Source organism: Chanos chanos, chromosome 1 (genome assembly GCF_902362185.1).
Source record: "Chanos chanos chromosome 1, fChaCha1.1, whole genome shotgun sequence".
Lineage (NCBI taxonomy): Eukaryota > Metazoa > Chordata > Actinopteri > Gonorynchiformes > Chanidae > Chanos > Chanos chanos.
In genome coordinates, this window is record NC_044495.1 from 9,790,558 (window position 1) to 9,806,992 (window position 16,435).

The 16,435-nt window shown below is 43.4% G+C and overlaps 1 protein-coding gene across 1 annotated transcript in view; it reads right to left on the reverse strand.

The window, feature by feature from the left end:
- Positions 1–16,435, reverse strand: part of syne1b (spectrin repeat containing, nuclear envelope 1b) — a 72,988-nt gene that overhangs the window by 20,231 nt on the left and 36,322 nt on the right. The window contains exons 77-108 of the mRNA XM_030769204.1: positions 14,232–16,392; positions 13,775–14,112; positions 13,487–13,631; positions 13,183–13,401; positions 12,686–12,954; positions 12,388–12,553; positions 11,973–12,128; positions 11,125–11,277; positions 10,843–11,025; positions 10,496–10,633; positions 10,223–10,408; positions 9,910–10,032; positions 9,093–9,275; positions 8,812–8,955; positions 8,375–8,572; positions 7,885–8,025; positions 7,398–7,517; positions 7,130–7,291; positions 6,061–6,255; positions 5,496–5,669; positions 4,412–4,603; positions 3,536–3,667; positions 3,334–3,434; positions 2,734–2,887; positions 2,492–2,623; positions 2,230–2,388; positions 1,869–2,078; positions 1,641–1,739; positions 1,441–1,560; positions 886–1,086; positions 534–707; positions 141–272 (exon numbers count right to left, since the gene is read on the reverse strand). Coding sequence (XP_030625064.1) covers positions 141–272; positions 534–707; positions 886–1,086; positions 1,441–1,560; positions 1,641–1,739; positions 1,869–2,078; positions 2,230–2,388; positions 2,492–2,623; positions 2,734–2,887; positions 3,334–3,434; positions 3,536–3,667; positions 4,412–4,603; positions 5,496–5,669; positions 6,061–6,255; positions 7,130–7,291; positions 7,398–7,517; positions 7,885–8,025; positions 8,375–8,572; positions 8,812–8,955; positions 9,093–9,275; positions 9,910–10,032; positions 10,223–10,408; positions 10,496–10,633; positions 10,843–11,025; positions 11,125–11,277; positions 11,973–12,128; positions 12,388–12,553; positions 12,686–12,954; positions 13,183–13,401; positions 13,487–13,631; positions 13,775–14,112; positions 14,232–16,392 — 7,360 coding nt within the window. The remainder of the gene's footprint in view (positions 1–140; positions 273–533; positions 708–885; positions 1,087–1,440; positions 1,561–1,640; positions 1,740–1,868; positions 2,079–2,229; positions 2,389–2,491; positions 2,624–2,733; positions 2,888–3,333; positions 3,435–3,535; positions 3,668–4,411; positions 4,604–5,495; positions 5,670–6,060; positions 6,256–7,129; positions 7,292–7,397; positions 7,518–7,884; positions 8,026–8,374; positions 8,573–8,811; positions 8,956–9,092; positions 9,276–9,909; positions 10,033–10,222; positions 10,409–10,495; positions 10,634–10,842; positions 11,026–11,124; positions 11,278–11,972; positions 12,129–12,387; positions 12,554–12,685; positions 12,955–13,182; positions 13,402–13,486; positions 13,632–13,774; positions 14,113–14,231; positions 16,393–16,435) is intronic.

Here is a 16,435-nt window from a genome sequence, read left to right on the forward strand (position 1 = left end):
CTAGAAACAGAGTGAGATACTTAGAATTTCACAGCATTAAAAAATCATCGATGGATATTTTTGTCCTTGTCCTTGGGTAAGTGAAAAATGATGTTCCACTAGCGCTGCGATGAATGGGAGAGTAAGCAAAGGTTATGTACCTGGTAGAGAGCTATTCTCTCTGTCAGTCTCTCCTCTGTCTCTTCCACCAAATCTGCTGCAGGCATGCTTCCCTCCACTGTTTCCAGTTGTCTGTATAAGCTCTGATAGTCCTGGACTAAACGGCTCCAAGTCTGAACATGAATATACAGATATACAAACATGAGTACAAGCATACAAACATGCATTATCACACATAAGCACACTCATGGAGGCATACTCACATGCACACAAGCACATGTCTCCAAGTGTCTATGCACGTATCAACACGCGCACAAACACACGCACACACATACGCACACGTACGCACGCACACAGACATACACACATGTCCGTTTAGTTGAAGATGTAATGTCAAGAGATCTAAAAAAAAATGAACTTTGAAAACGAGTCACCTCCAGGATGTACTCCAGTTCTACTCCTCTTTTGTGGGCCTGTCTCAGAACTTCCTGAGCCTGGGCTAAGATGCCCTCCAGGGCCTGACTCTCCTGTGGCTGTAAAAAGGCACTGATCTTTTTGCGATATGTCTCGGTCAGGATCATGTGTGACTCCAAGCCCTGGAAGAACTCCTGCAGAGAGAATGTTTGTGAAAGACTTTTGAGAAATTCAGGTAGACTACCTTGAGAAGGACATGCTCCATTCTCGGTGAGTAACATACGAGTCTGAATCGTACTTGTGGGACTAATCTGCATTTGCAGCATGGACACTCATGGTTTGCATAGATAGGGCATTATGTCTATGGTTTACCTTGTGTTTGTCCAGAAGGTTTTGCACATCCTCCACTGAGTTTGCAATTGTCTTCTGATCGGCAGCCATCTTGTCATGAGCAGTGTCGACCAGGTCAGTCAGGTCCTGCAGGGCTCTCTCATACTGAGCCTTCAGAGCCATGTTCTGATTCAGTCCACTGCGCCGAGACCCTACCGTCATCACCAGCTCCTCATAGGTGTCCTGACACACACACACACGCACAAGCACACACAGGCACACACACACACACACAAGAAAATGATAAATACCTAATGCAACACATTGTGATGAAATATGATACAATGCACTAAGAGACAATATGATACAATACTATATGCCATTTTATGACACAACAGATTATGATAGGGTGACATAAGCTATGCAATGCCAAATGTCAAGTATATAATAAAATACTTCCCATGACCCTGGAAATTCACGTCGGTAAGTTAGGTATCATTAGAACAAAAGAATACAGTCGACAGTCATAATACAGGTGTCATTGTAATCACTCTCTGGTTCAAAACTCGATTACATCATTCTGAAGAGCTGCAGTACCTGTAGCTTAAGTAGCTCATTGGTTGATATTTGGTCTGGTTGCAATTCTGCGCCTCTGGCTTTCAGCTCAGTGATTTTCTGCTCAAACTCCTTCAAGTTGTCTTCTATCTCTGCAATGGTCTGTCAAAAAAAATGTTCAACTTAGCAACTTTTAGCAACTTGCAGTGGATCAATTTATTGGGAGATGTGGTGCTACTCACCTCTAGCTGTTTCAGGGCTGGTCTGTCAGTACCTGCCAGCTTCTGGAGAATCTGACACTTGGTCTCATTGAGAGCAGTTAAAATAACCTGAAGCTCGGTCTGTGAAGGAAAACCCCAGGAAAAAAATACCATTACTCCTAAATGAACTGTAAGACCAGTGCTGCTTTGTAAATAGGAACAAGTCAAATGTTGACCAGTGAGTCTCTAACCAACTAGCCTGATCCTGACCTGGAAGGCAGTAAGCTCTTGCATCCTGTTCCTCATGACATCACAGCGCCGTTCCAGGGCTGAGTCCAAGGCTTTCAGTCTCTGAGACAAACAGTCCAGGGTGTCCTCCATCAGGTCCTGTTCTTCTCCACACAGCCCGACAGCGTCCCCTAGCAGATCTCGACTCTGACTCACCTCCCCAGTCACTTCCGTCACGTCTTCTCCCAAAGCCTGCGAAAAAATCAACAGCAGTCGTTAAAGTGTCGAGTTCTGAATGATACCACAGTAAATCTTGAAATTCCTTGGCATTTGTGAGTTTAATGATCAATTTACATTACCACTGAGATTCTTTCTTTCATAGAGTACAGCTGTCTTCCCTTACCTCTTGGTTGGAGAGCTGAGTCTCTGCATTCTCATTAAGAAGCACAGGGCCAGAGAAAAGTGTGTTCTCCACATCATCCAGCCAAGAGGAGGTGGCTGACACTGCTTTGTACAGCTGCTGCTCCACCTGGACGTCTTGGCCCTCAGCAGAACTTGCAGCCTGTGGTCAGAACATCAACTTAAATCGAACATTGTCTTATCTGTAGTGACAAAATGAGACACATAGACAAGGTAAGAGGAAACATCACGAGACGAAGTCAAACCTGAGAAGACATTTCCTTCATTGCTTGGCTGAATCCCTCGTATAGTGACTTCAGTGAAGACTTATCCTGGACTTTAGTCTCTCCTTTATAAACCGGTGCAGCGGCGCTCACACGTGCTGTCCTGGAGTAAACCTGTCCCATACAAAAATGCTGTCATGAAAGGCAGTTCTGCACTGGAATGACAATCAAAACAATCAAATCAAAACAAACGTGTCAGATGTACGTCTGTGCAAGCCCTGTACCGGCTGCTTGTGGTCCTGCTCCAAGGTGCTCTGGAGGAGCTGCAGTTTGGTGCCCAGATCTTTTCTCAGACTCTCCCATCTCTGTCTTCTCTGATCCTGGAAAGCTTGGCTCTCAGCATCCTGCTCCAGCTCCGGAGTAAGAGCCTCAGTCACACTACAGACAGTGATGTTGAAACGACAAATACAGAGAGAACAGAGCAGCAGGGTCAGAACACTGCAAGAGAAATTCGCAGCACGACAGAGTTCTAGTGCAGTACACAGAGCTATAGGGCAGGTCCAATAAGTTCCCCTGACCTGTTAACCTGCATTCCATCCTTGCTGTAACAGGCTAATTCCATGGCTATAACAGCATAACACCAATGTTCAAACATTCAGAGCAAGTAATCTCTCGTATTAATCTACATTCTTTTTTGTTTGGTCATCTTTGCCTATCGGTAATACATTGTAGGAATGTGCACGTACAATTTTCTTGAGTGTTAGCGCAAGTAATTAACATCATATATCACTGATAATGCTATTTTGAGGGGAGTTTTTTTTACATGCTATGGTAGGACAGAGGAAGCAAAGGACTTTCACAACGTTTTTCTCAGTGGACCTTACCTGGCGGCACAGGGTGAAGCCTGCTGAGTAAGGATCTCTTCCCCACGACTGGCCACAGATTTCAACAACTCTTTTTGCTCTGCCATCTGCTCTTCCAACTCCTATGTATCATCAAATGTTAGGTTTCTACAGTGCCTAAATAAACAGTAATATATAAACCACAGTTTACATAGTCAAGGGTGGTGGCAGAAGACTAGTGTACCTTCTGTCTCTGGATACTGTCCTGGTGCTGTTGGCTGCGTGTGGTGCGGGCCTGGGCCAGCCAGTCCTGCATATTAGGGGTCTGAGACAGACTGGAGTCCGATTCACTGTCCTCCTGTTCCTGCAGCGAGCCCTGAAAGGAGAACATACCAGCCTGAATACATACATTGCTCCACCATGGTGTTGCACTTTTACTTAATATAATTTCCAAAATACGTGTAGAAAGACATGTTGATTCTGATTTCCTTGATAAGGAAAAAATAAAGCCCCGTCACCAAAGACTTGCTAGCTTTAATTTGGTAAAGATAAAAAGAGCTCCACCCAACCACTTCTGCACAAAACAAAAAAGTGAGAAAAGAACTTAAGCCAAAAAAATAAACTTTAAATGATTAAGAGGGACATTATTGCTTTGCATTTGAGACTGCATGATTTGCATGATTTGCCACTTTGCATGTTAAGCACAAGAGCATAGTCATGGGACCGATATTACATGCTGTCTTTGTGGGCCTTTCAGTTCTTCCCATGCTAGACTGGCCTGCAGGATATAAAAACACAAGACCGTGGGTAACCGATAAGTTAAAAGAAATAAACTATGCTTCCCAATGATGAAAGAATAGGTAGTGCTGTTATGTCAAAATATAACAACATAAAGAAACAATAATGAATATAGTAGAGAGCCACAGCTATAGAAACTATTCAAAAAGACTATAGTGCTCCTTCTCACAATGATCACAAACTCACTAAACAGATGTAAAGAAAGATTGTCATGTATACATATAACTGTTCAAAACAGCCTCTGTGTTACCATGTACTACCTTAAGCACAGGTAGACAATTTCAATATCTAACTCAATGATGAGAGTTAACAAAGTACTGACCTGAATATTGATCTGTTTGTCTTGCAGCATCCTCTGCAGCTCCAGCAGGCTGCCCTTCAGGGTACGCAGTTTTCTGGCCAGTTGCTCAGCATCCTCCCTGGTCTCTCCCTGGCCCTCCAGCAGCAAACCCTCACTGCGCATGGACAGCTCAGACAAGGCCAGCACCTTCTCTTCAATCTCCAGAAGCATGTTCTGCAGCAGCAGTAGAAGAGAGGCCAGTTCAAACATGGTTCATTCACTGTCATAGGGGCCTAGGGCCTGCAGGCTGTCTCGTGAGCGTAGCCCTGCACCACACTCTTTTCATCCTAGGCCCCCGTCTTCACCTACAGCACCAAACATTATCCCTAATCCTTCACGTGCCATACGCAGAGCGCATATCCCCTCCACAGAGTAAACAGACAACCCGGCAGGAACAGGGCTTGCTCTTGTAGTATTAAAAAAAAAAAAAAAAATCTAATTCCAGTTTCCTCTTATGGAAGCGGTGGCTGAAATGTTATGCCGTATGGAGGATTTCTCCCAGTGAGCCGTCAGTCTGGAACCTCAACACATACTCTCAGAAGTACAGGTAGGGCTCCTCCTTCTTCCGTCCTCATCTCTCCTCCAATGAGGTGGAGCCTCCAACATGAATATGCAAATAGTGTTAAACTGCCAGGGCCAATACCCTTACAGGAACCTTCTAATCACCTGAGACCCACTACAGCAACTGACCAAGATGTGTGTACCACATGGGCTGCTACACTAAGACATATGCATAATCTGCTTAAGGAGACGTGCTGCTTAAGAACCATTTGAATGCTCTGGTCTTCTAATACTACTGTTTACCTGCTTGCCACTTCCTGTATTGTTGCACAAGACAGCTGTATAAAACACTTGCTTTTGAAATAAATAAAATTGCTGATGGATCTGCAAAGAAAGTCTACATGGCAATAGTTTCCTTAACATAAAAAAACGTAAATTTAATTTACTAAGAGAGGCAGCAAGATCACATTCTTGCATGTTTTTATTTATTTTATTTCTTTATTTTTGAATATGCATCTCATATTGTGTTTGTTTATTAGAGGAATACAATAGGAAGCACTCTGACCTGACAGTCTGCCAGCTGCTGCTCCATGTCAGTGCCCTGACGGTTGGAGAATAAAGTGGCGCTGAGGGTGGTGCGAGTATTTAGCAGCCACTGGTCCAGTGTGTCAGCCTGGCTGAGGTAACGCTGTAAAGCCTGGACTTGGAGTTCCCTCTCCAAACGATCACTCATGTGCTCCTTCACAAGAAAATACAAAACCATAGCCATTGCCATTAAAACGCTAGAAATGTAGCTAATAAGTACATCAAACAAGGAACCTCACAGTCATAATGTATTTCTAAGGACTTTTTTTCTTAATTGCTTGCTTTAACAAAAGAAATGTACATATTGGAATTTTAAAACAACCATTAAACATATCTGTTTTCCTTCTATTTCTGAATGGTTTAACATTTTTAACATTTTTTTACATTATTCATTTACTAACCAAAGCTAAGCAGTGACAGGAGAGATTTGCATAGCTATAGATTGTCAGCTGGATCATTTGTGGTTGCGTAGTAAAGTGTGTCTGTGGGTACAGAAGACAGAAATGAAGCAGGGTGTAGAGGAGGTGTAGTGTGATAGTCTGTACCTCCAGAAGCTGCTGTTTCCCAGAGGCCTTCATACGAATGGTGGCCATCCTCTCAGCCAGGACTGTGAGGGTTGACTGCATGGCCAGCTGGTCAGCTGTGTCTGAATCCACCGACGCAGACATCAGCTCCTTTGCAAAGGTAGCCTGTAACCTGTCTATTTCCTCCTGAAGTCGCATGATCTCCTCCATCTGGGACTAAAGAGGAGCATTCAGTTAAAACAACAGATACTTTATGAATTGAGAATAGTTGACCACTCTCCTGAAATGTCACATTCCTACAGGATTTTGTCCGAGTCCCAATCTAATGTACATGAATCAAACATACTGTCAGGTCCCTGTTCCTACCGCCCTGTCTCCTGGCCAATCAGAGCCAAGTTGGACCACCTTGTTAGTTAATTGTGTGCACCTGTCCCCAGTTTGCTTCCTCATTATATCTGTGTATATATACCCCTGTGTTTTCCTTTGTACCCTTACAAAGTCTTATGCTTGTTGTGTGTACTGAGCTGGTCCTTTGCTCTAGTTTACCTTGTTTCCAGTTAGCTCTGCTTAACCTTGTTTCCAGTAAGTTCTGTTTAACCTTGTTCCCAGTTAGTTCTGTTAGCTCTGTTTAACCTTGTTCCCAGTTAGCTCTGTTTAACCTTGCTCCTAGTTAGTTTTGTTAGCCCTGTTCTTTGTTTAACCCTGCTATCTCTGTTTAGCTCTCCAGTGTATTGACCGTAGCTTGTTCTTGACCTCAGATCTGCCTAGCCCCTCAGTGGCCAGTTTATTGCCTGTTTATTGACCACAATTAGGATTACAATTTGGATTTCAATAAAGAACTGCCTACACTTACATCCAGTCTCCTCTCAGCTTGTGAGACATACACCTGACTCCAATATTCACACCTTGCTAACTGGATTAAATGAATCACCCTGAATCAGGATTCATTTAATGTGTTTGGGCTGAGAGTAAGTAAAAGTCCGCGTAACCTAGAGCAGTCTTGGAGAAAGCTCGTGAGGGTAGATGGTGGTGTTTCTATCAGGCTATGTGAACTTAGATAACAGTGTCACTGTATTTCTCTTTCTCTCACCTGATGGGTGATCATCTGGCTCTCTGGACTCTGATCAGGCTCAACAGTCTCATTCAGTTTGGTCTCAATGGACTCCATCTTAGCGGAGATGGACTGCAGGGAGCCTTGATAGCGCTGCTGCCTTTCAAGGGCTTCATAAAGAGTCTTTTGCTTTTCACTGATCTGTATGCACAAATATACATATATAAATATATATGCGTAAGTGAGAGGTAGTTAGTGTTTGAAAACAGAGAAAGTCCTGTTGGCTTGTAGTAAACGTGACCCATACCACATTTTTCAGTGTCTCCCATGAACGCTGGAGATCATCCAGATTAGCAACAGATTCCAGTGTTGGATCAAACAGCTCCTGGATAGGGGCTCTTGAAAGAGTAGGTCGTCCCATTGACATCTATGTATGGTCAGGAGAAAAAGCCCAGAAATGACAAGAATTCAAATTCATTTCCTAAAAAATGGACAATAATTAAACATGGCAAATGTTATCGTTCCATGCAAACTAGTACCGAAACCCCAAGAACATCATAGCTCAAGAAAAAATTAAAATTAGTTTGATTAGCCAGATGGAAAACAAATGGCACGACGCATTAGGGTTAGTGTTGAATTTCAGATTAAGTTTTTCATTAATTTTACGCAAAATTAAAATGCAAAAGTCATGATTTCAACACAATGATGAACAAACTTAAATATTAAATGTTCAAAAAAATAGATCCATAACAGGGTTAAGTGTTGAGTAAACGTCTTAGCACTAGTCAGGCTACCTTGCTGATAGAGGCCTCAGAGTTAGTGATAGGAGAGGGAGAGCGACAGAAAGGAGGAGAGGAAATTTCGCTGTTTGTCCCCTCTTCCCCAGACTCCTCTGTGACAGGGGTGAGGAGAGTATGACAACGGCCCCCCGTCATCTGACCCCACCCAATTCAGGTGTGAAACAAGAGAAAAAAAAAAAAAGATCGCAAGTGTGAAAAATATCAAGGTGCGCAGTATGAAAACAGCCAGCAAAGCAGTTCAAATGCAGTATGCAAATGCTGTTGAAAGGGACCTGTAAATAGCTGTATTAACTCAAATCAGCAGAGTGAGTAGGGTGAGTGCACACACACACACACAAACACACACAGCACACGCACGTGCACACGCAAACGCAAACGCAAACGCACACACACACGCACAGACACACACATGGAAGAGATAATGAGATACAGAGAAAGTGAAAGAGAGTGAGTGAGAGAGATGAGGGGTCACAGGCACACTTACCATGGCCATTGAGGTCTGTGCTGCAGTTTGTTTGGACAGCAAATCACTCTCTAAATCATCCTGGCCCTCTGTTAGCTCCTCTGCATCACTTACAGTCAGCAGCATGGTGGCATGCTTGGCCTTCACTGTCAGCATCTTACATTTTGAATTTAGAGAGGCAATTTGCTCCTGATAGCCTTTGATCTTCTGGGCCAGTTCCTATGGAGAAAAAGCCAAAAAGGACTCAATTAGTAAATAAACAAATATGCTACATGATTAAAAAAAAAGGAAGGATAGTTCCATGTGTTTACAGACACTCAACTCCAGGTGTACACCCTTTACACTGTTCATCTTATAATTAAGTAACTGATTCTGAGCCCTGGAAAATGGATCTGAGTAGTGCCTCAACTAAGTGAGAGACTGACTCTGTATGTCTACAGTTTGACGGGTTTGTGTACCTCGTGGTGGTGGATCTGATCCTGAAGCTCCTGGATGTTACCAGTGGGAACGGGTTGGTCCTGGATGGCCCGATGAGCCTCCTCGATCAGTCTCTGGAGATCCCTCACCTCCTGCTCATATTGTTCATACTGTACCACCGCCTCCTGACAGAGGACACACAGACACAGTGTCATGAGGACAGTGTTATTTGACTGCTTCAACAGATAAATGCTCAGTGTTGCTATATCATTCAATGCAAACTGTTCTTGCAATTCTTCTGCAGGACTATAGCATCCCTTACCTGCAGAATGTTGCACTGCTGGATGGCTGTGTGCTGTAGCTGGCTGGCCTCCTGCTGCAAACTAAGGGCATTACGGCAGATTGAAAGGCTGGTCACCACCTCCTCAGGCACCCTCAGAGCACTCTGACATGCCTGCACTGCCTGCACCTGCTGCTTGAAGCCCTCCATGTCTGACAACAGACGCTGCAAAAGAGAATAACTCCTCAAAAAACGTGTCTTCTTCCAGGACTAATTTTAAATCTGTTAAAATTTCAGCATGTTGGGTCTTTTATTAGTTTTGATTTAATCGCAAATGATGTGTTTTTGTCTGCTAATGCACTGTATTTACTTTTACATTGCCTTTATATGAAGAGATTCAATTACAATGCTAATGATTTTTTATTTAAAAGTAACAGTTTAGAACAATGGTACTGGCTTGGAGCTGTGGGCTCAGTATCATGGATTTAGTACATGTAGGAGCCTCTAAGATATGAATAATGTACTTTAAAAGTTTGGAGTGTCAGATTTGTTATGTTTTGAACCCTGCAGATCAGTGAATATGATTTGTGTTTAGTGACATGTTTAGCAATGCATTACACATACTAAGGCTCAAGATGCAATAGTTTAAAAAAGTCTGAGTTTCTGAAGGACATGTTAAAAAGTACTTACATTACATAAATATTTATACGTATACTTTGATTACTTGTTTAGTATTTAATTTGTTAAAATTATGGCGGAGTAAAAGAATGTACTACTAAATGTTTTAAATTATTGTAGGAGTATCTGTATAGATAGTACTACCCTGACACACATTTGCAGGGTTTTATTATATGTGTACCTGTCTTTGAGCCAGCTGCTCCTTTAGACTCAGACGAGCCAGTTCAGGAGAGGTAAGAGTAGCCTGGACTTGCTCCAGAGATGCATGCAGCGTCTTCACCTCACATTCAAACTGCTCCATATCCTGGAAGGAAATGTCAACATAAGTCAGTCACACAGGGGGTTCCCAGACATCTGTCTAGTTTCTGCTTAACTTGTTAGACAAAACGGTACAATGTAGGAAAGCTGCTCAAATGAACTTGATTTTATCCCACTTTGGCCAGGTGCCAATGATGTTCTAAATTCTCGCAGCGAGTAAGCTGATGATATGCTACCTTGGCTGCATCTTGCAGACTCTGCAGACGTGATCTGATGTTCTGCTCCAGCTCTTCAGTGTGGCGACTCAGCTCTGACACCTGCTGGCTCATGGCTTCCACTTGCAGCATCTCAGACAGTATCTCCACCTTCTCCATCATTGCCTCCAGATCTCCATGGAGCTCCTGTGACTCATGTAGCACAGCCTGAAGTGCGGGAAAAGAACTAGAAATTAGTGGTTATGCTCTATAATGAATATCACATAGTGGAGAGTTTGTATGCTTGAGACTCACTTGGTGCATCTTAATCTGTTCTTGCAGTTGAGAGGCAGAGTTCCAGATGATGTTGGTCTTCACCAGACTTCTGGCTCTGTCTGTCCACTTCACTATAAACTCAAGCATCTCATTGTACTCATCAAGGTGACCATCAGCCTAGAGGGCAGAGACAAAGCATCCAAATGACATCACTTAAGCACCTCTCTTCACTGCTTGCAGTAATTTAAAGAAAGTGATATATTTATATATGGTATAAAACACACTAAGATTCACATCTTAGTCATTTTCTGCTATATAATAGCTTTAGTCATCCTTGTTCTCTATTTGTATACTCATTCAATGATAATCCATTTCCTGATTCTGACCTTCTTTAGCCAGATGGTCCTGTACTCTGCCATTCGGAGCGTGTGATGGTGAATCTCCCCTAATTTGGCAATGGCATCACTCAGCTGTTTGGCCACAAGAGGATTTCGACGGCCAAACTCTTGCACAGCAGCATCGAGTTCTGCAAGATTGCGGCCACAACCCTCCAGTTCTTCACAGAGATACTGAGAGAGGGAATGAGAAAACAGAGAGGACAAATGTGAGAAATATATCCATATTTTTCCTCATTGTGTTTACTTCATTGTTCATTTACTGTCACATACTTTAGTTTCTTCTTTGGCTTGGTCAGTATCTGTGGCCTTCTCCTTTAGTGACGCAGAAATGGTCTTCATTTTCTCAGACACATCATGAATTCTCGAATTGAACTCCTCCTTGATTGTTCTGTTTTTCTGGATGTCTCTTTCCTTGGCTTGAACCTTAAACATCGTGCAGCACATCATACAAACAATAATATTATAACTGCAATATCTAGAACTCATACATTTCAAACACATTTATTGAGGACACAGTTAGCTTTTATTTATGCAGGGGGCAGTTTTTTAAAATCTGTTTAAATGGGGCTCTGTGCATTACAGGTGAGGTCAAAAGTTCAAATCCCAGTTGTGTCTCATTTGCTGACAATGGCTGGAAATGTACAGGAATACTTGTTCATAAGGTGAGTGAGTCAGCTATTCCTCTTTCTCATTGACCAGGTGTCTATACAGTTGTGGTTAGAGTAACATAAACTATACTCTCTCTCAAAAATGTTACACTTTTGTATTTGCTGATACTAATGAAGGATTGCCTTCACATGCAACGCTGGATGGTTGTGTTAGCCTACGTAACCTTAATTTAACTGAAGTGACTGCTGTACAAAGGCCTAACTTAAAAGCTTGGTAGAAATTTGAGCATCGCACCTAGGGAGAAAAAACACAATAATGATCTAGAGCATAAGCAGCCCTCCAGGTGATTTGTGAGACTGCGACAGAAACATCAATGTCAAATTAAATGAAATTAGTTAAAATATGAAGGGCATACTTCCGGGAAATTATTTGGGTTCAAGGGGTTCAGCTGACAACATGTTGGGAAACCCTGGCCCAGAGTGACAGTGAATTCTGCGGTCTTTTAGTACCTGATCCTCAATGGAGCCCAGTGCTAGGGACACTTCAGCCAGCTGCATGGAGATTTCAGAGGGCAGAATGGTGTACAGGTCCAGATACTTGCTTTGTTGCTGCTCAGCAATCTTATCAACATTCTGACGATGGGAGATAAGCTCTCCGTGCATCACCTGTAAATAAAATCAATCAATCAAGATTATAAAGTCCAGTGGGGAACGCTGTATATACCCTGTTATACAAGAAAAAAAGACATAATGTTTACTACTCAATAAATCACAGGGAAATGGTCTGGCTACAATATGACGCAGTATATTAAAACTGAATTTTGTATGATCTGGGTAAAAAACGGATTAGTATAAAGAAACTGTCTGAAGCCAATAATGATAAATGCCAGAAAGAATGATTATTAGTAGTGTTCTAGGAAGTCACCTCCAGCTCTTGCATTAGAGTGTCCATGTCAGAAGTAGGATTGAGCAGAAGCTCCCTAGAATCTAAGATCCAGCTCTTCACTAAGCTCAGTCCTCTCTCCACCTCCTCTCTGTCTTTCAGCTCCTGCTGAGCTCGGGCACGGCCAGTCCTGGCATGCTGCAGTAGGCTGAGAAGAACAAACAAACTTACCCAGCAGCATTTGACATCTTATTTTTCACTTCTCTCCAATTTGCTGATCAAAACCCGAGATAAATGTATAAGACAGTCAACTACACAGGAAGACATCTATCTCTATTACCTCTCAAACTGATCTTGAACAGCTTTAATCTCCCGCAAGCTGGGTAGATGGTCATGGTCAGCAGTTGGCACGGACACTTCCACATCATGCAAGAGGCTGAGGGCATATTGGCGGAGCAGGGTGAGGGAAGAGAGCTCTCTCTCTAGGTCTTGACTGACGCACTCACACTGATCAAGATGAGACTGCAGTGTGGCTTTGGACACCTTCTCAACAGCACACTCAGGGACACGGCCCTTCAGCTCTTCTGCTACCGCTCTTACTTTCATCATCTGAGCAGTACAGAAAATTACAAGAGACAAAAAAAATTAATATTTTATTGTAGCATCTGTTCAGCACCACTGGAAATAATGTTTGGTAACATAAACATATGCATACCATTCAGGCCATTTCAAGCAATGATGTATAGTATAGACACTGTTAACCAAAATATCTTGTATGAAATCCCAGTTAACCAACAAGTAGTTAGTGTCCTCACCATTTGATCTTTGACACAGTACCTTTTCTCTGAAGGTCCTCCACTCATGGGCGGTGTCCTCTAGCACTCGCTCTTGGCCTCTTGCCACACTGCGTAATCTGGTCCAGCGCTGCCATACTGTGGTCATGGAGCGGCTTATGGTGGCCTTGCTAGCGTCACTCCCGATCAGTTCCAACTGTGAGGCCTGCTCTTCAAGACCAGTCAGTTTCTCCTGGAAGCTGTTTACCATGGATACCAGAGTCTGCAAGGCAAGAGACATATAAAATTATTGGATCAAATGGCAAATTACTGGCATCCAAATATTTAGTAAAGATCCATTTCATTACCTTGTGACTTCTAAGTTTCTCCTCTGCTTCCTGAAAGGTGGCAGCCTTGGCTGTGGAGAACTCTGTCAGTTTCTTCTCTGCCTCATTCATCAGCTCAATGACCGTCTGTCTGGCCTCTTGGTAAGTTTTCCACTGTGCTACACAGCTGGCATGAGCATGAAAGCAAGTATTATTAAACAGTACAATAAATGTTTTCTCATTTTACCTAATATATTCAGTCGTACAGCTTTCTAAGATGAGATGCATTATCCTTGAAGAGATATCATTCTAAGCTCTGTTGTGTTCTACCTGTTCAAGACATCTTGGTGGCACTGTAGTCTGTCTCTGACTTCCACACCTCTCTGCTGGGCAGACTCAACACTCAGCCGAAGCTGTTCTTTAGCTGTGGGGTTGACAAGGTTCTCCAACTGAGGAGGAAGTGCTTCCAGTTCTTGCAGTACACCTAAGAAGTCTTGTTCTGTGGCCATGATGTCCTCCTGTTGCCGCAAGCACTCCTCATAATTCTCAACATCTACTCCAAGACTGGCCTGCTGTAAGAAGCTGACAGCGTCCTCCAACCACTCACAAGCTGTCTGCATCCTGGAATGGTACTTCTGACACAGTACCAGCGCTTGCTCTAGTGTGATCTAAATAAGGAGGAATTACAGGTTAGTGCAAAGACAATGTTAACATTGCATCTGAATTATATAGAAGGTAGAGCTCTATTATTTCAACAACTAAGCTAATTTGTAACAATGGCTCTTACCTGTTTGGAACTCAAAGCTTGTTGAACATCAGCTTCAAGCTTTGCCATCTCTTGCAAACTTGAGTCAACATGGGCAGGGACCAGTTCATTGGCACTTATGTATTTCTGCTTCTCTCGAGTGCTCAGGGCAGCTACAATTCTTAGACGGGATTGCACTTCCTCCTGCATTATCTGCTGCTTCCTGATCTCCTCCTGGACCTTCTCCACTTTCACATCCACAACCACAGCACAGCCCAACTCATCTCTGATCTGCTGCAGCCAGGCCAAAGTCCTGTTAACCTCTGTCTCAAAATCCTTACTCTGCACAAATCTGTTCTCACATTCCACTATCAGCTCCCCAACAGCAGATTGTAGTGAATGGAGTTCCTCCTGCCATGTGATGACCTGTTGTTTTGAGACCTCATGGGCAGCTGGGTCCATGTGAGAAGCCAGGCTGTCCATCTGCTCCATGAGTCTAGACAGGTGAGAACTAGCACCCTGCAGACTGGCAGCTAAGCCATGGTAATTCTTTAGTCTTTCCTCTGCTGACTGGGTCTCTGCATTGACTTTGACCAGCTGCTCTTTTGTGGCCTTCAACTCAGAGTCAACCTGCATAGCCATGGCTTGGTGGTCCTCGAATGACTCCAAAGTGTCATCAAGATGTTCCACTCTTTGCTCGATCAGTCTCTTGAGTCCATTGTAAAGGCTGACAAGTTGAGTCATCTCCTCAGGCCTCCATGGCTGACCAGTGCTACGGAATCCCTCTTTTTTCTGATTGAGTTCACTAACAGCCTGCCCAAGATTGGTCAATTCCTCAAGGAGACCTTTATAATCACCCTGTAAGCTGATAACTTCCTCTGTTTTCAGGCCTACAGGCTGAGTCCCCAAGTTATGGAATTGCTCTTCAAGTTCTTTCAATGCTTTGTGGGTCACATCAATGAAAGATGCATATTCCTTGCGTGCTAGAATGGCCTGCTGGATCTTCTCCTGTTTTTCTTTGGCTAACGCTAAAATGTTATTGTACTGCTGGGGGAGAGAATTGAGTTTCTCATCTAAGTAGCAGTGGTCAACCTCATTCAGAGTAGGTAGAATGTCCTGACCTGCTTTCTGTACAATAAGCAAGAGATTCTCAAACTCCATGGCTTGATCCAATATTTGTTGGTACTTTGCAAGCTGTGCACTTAGTTCAGCATCTCCATTCATGAGGTTAATCTCAGGAAATGTTACTATATCTGCTTGTTTCAACCACTGACATATTTTCTCAAGGTCAGCCTTGAAATACTTTCTTGTAACAAGCACTTTCTCCAGCTCCTGTAGCCTTTGGCTGCACCTCTGCATGGCCACCTCGAAAATATTCTGTAACTCTTGAAGCTTGGTTAGCAACTCCATCTTTTCATCCTCAGTGGCATCTTTCATGAGATCCCTCCCTTGGGACCACAGGGAAGTCAGTTCACTTTGGTAGGCCTTCAAACTGCACTGAATGTTCCTACATGTCCTGACTTGTTTGGACAGGTCATCTGGTAAAAGGGCTATGTATTCATCAGCCTGTGCCTTCTTCTCATTTTGTTGAACCCAACTGATGGCCTGGCTCACAGCTTGGAGGAACTGGGTCCTCTCTGTGAAGGCCTTGCTGAGATGCTTTCTTCGTTGGGCCACTTTTACACTCAGTGACTCCACCTCTTCTTGAGTGTCTTTGATGAGCTGTTGCAGTTTTTGCCGCTCACAGAGGCCCAGATTGGCGAGTACTCTATCTGCATCAGTCATTGCTTGGGCCAGGAGCAGCTGCTTAGCCTCCAGCTCGCTGCAGATGCTTATGTGGTCGAAGAGGAAGCTTTGAGCAAGATCTGGTGGAGGACTCATTTTCATGGCTTTGGAAAGAGCAGGCTGTTGCTCTTCAGCCCATTCTCGTGCTTCCCTCAGACGAGCTTCTACCTGACCCATGTCCTCTAATGTCAAAAGGGAGTCTTGGATCTTCCTTTCAATCAGGCTCTCCAGTTGGGTCCAGCGCTGCTCAAAGTGGCTGATCTGCTCTTTTACTAGTTCCTTGTCATCCAAATTTAAGTGGCAGATCACCCTCTGCCTTTGGTCTTTCAAATCCTCAAGGGTACCTTTCTTCTCCTTGAGAGCAACTGATAGTTTTCGCAGTGCCTCCAAGTGATCAGATGTGCTCTCGGCATCCGTTCTAAAAGATAATAAACATTTGATATCATCACATTTTCAACAAA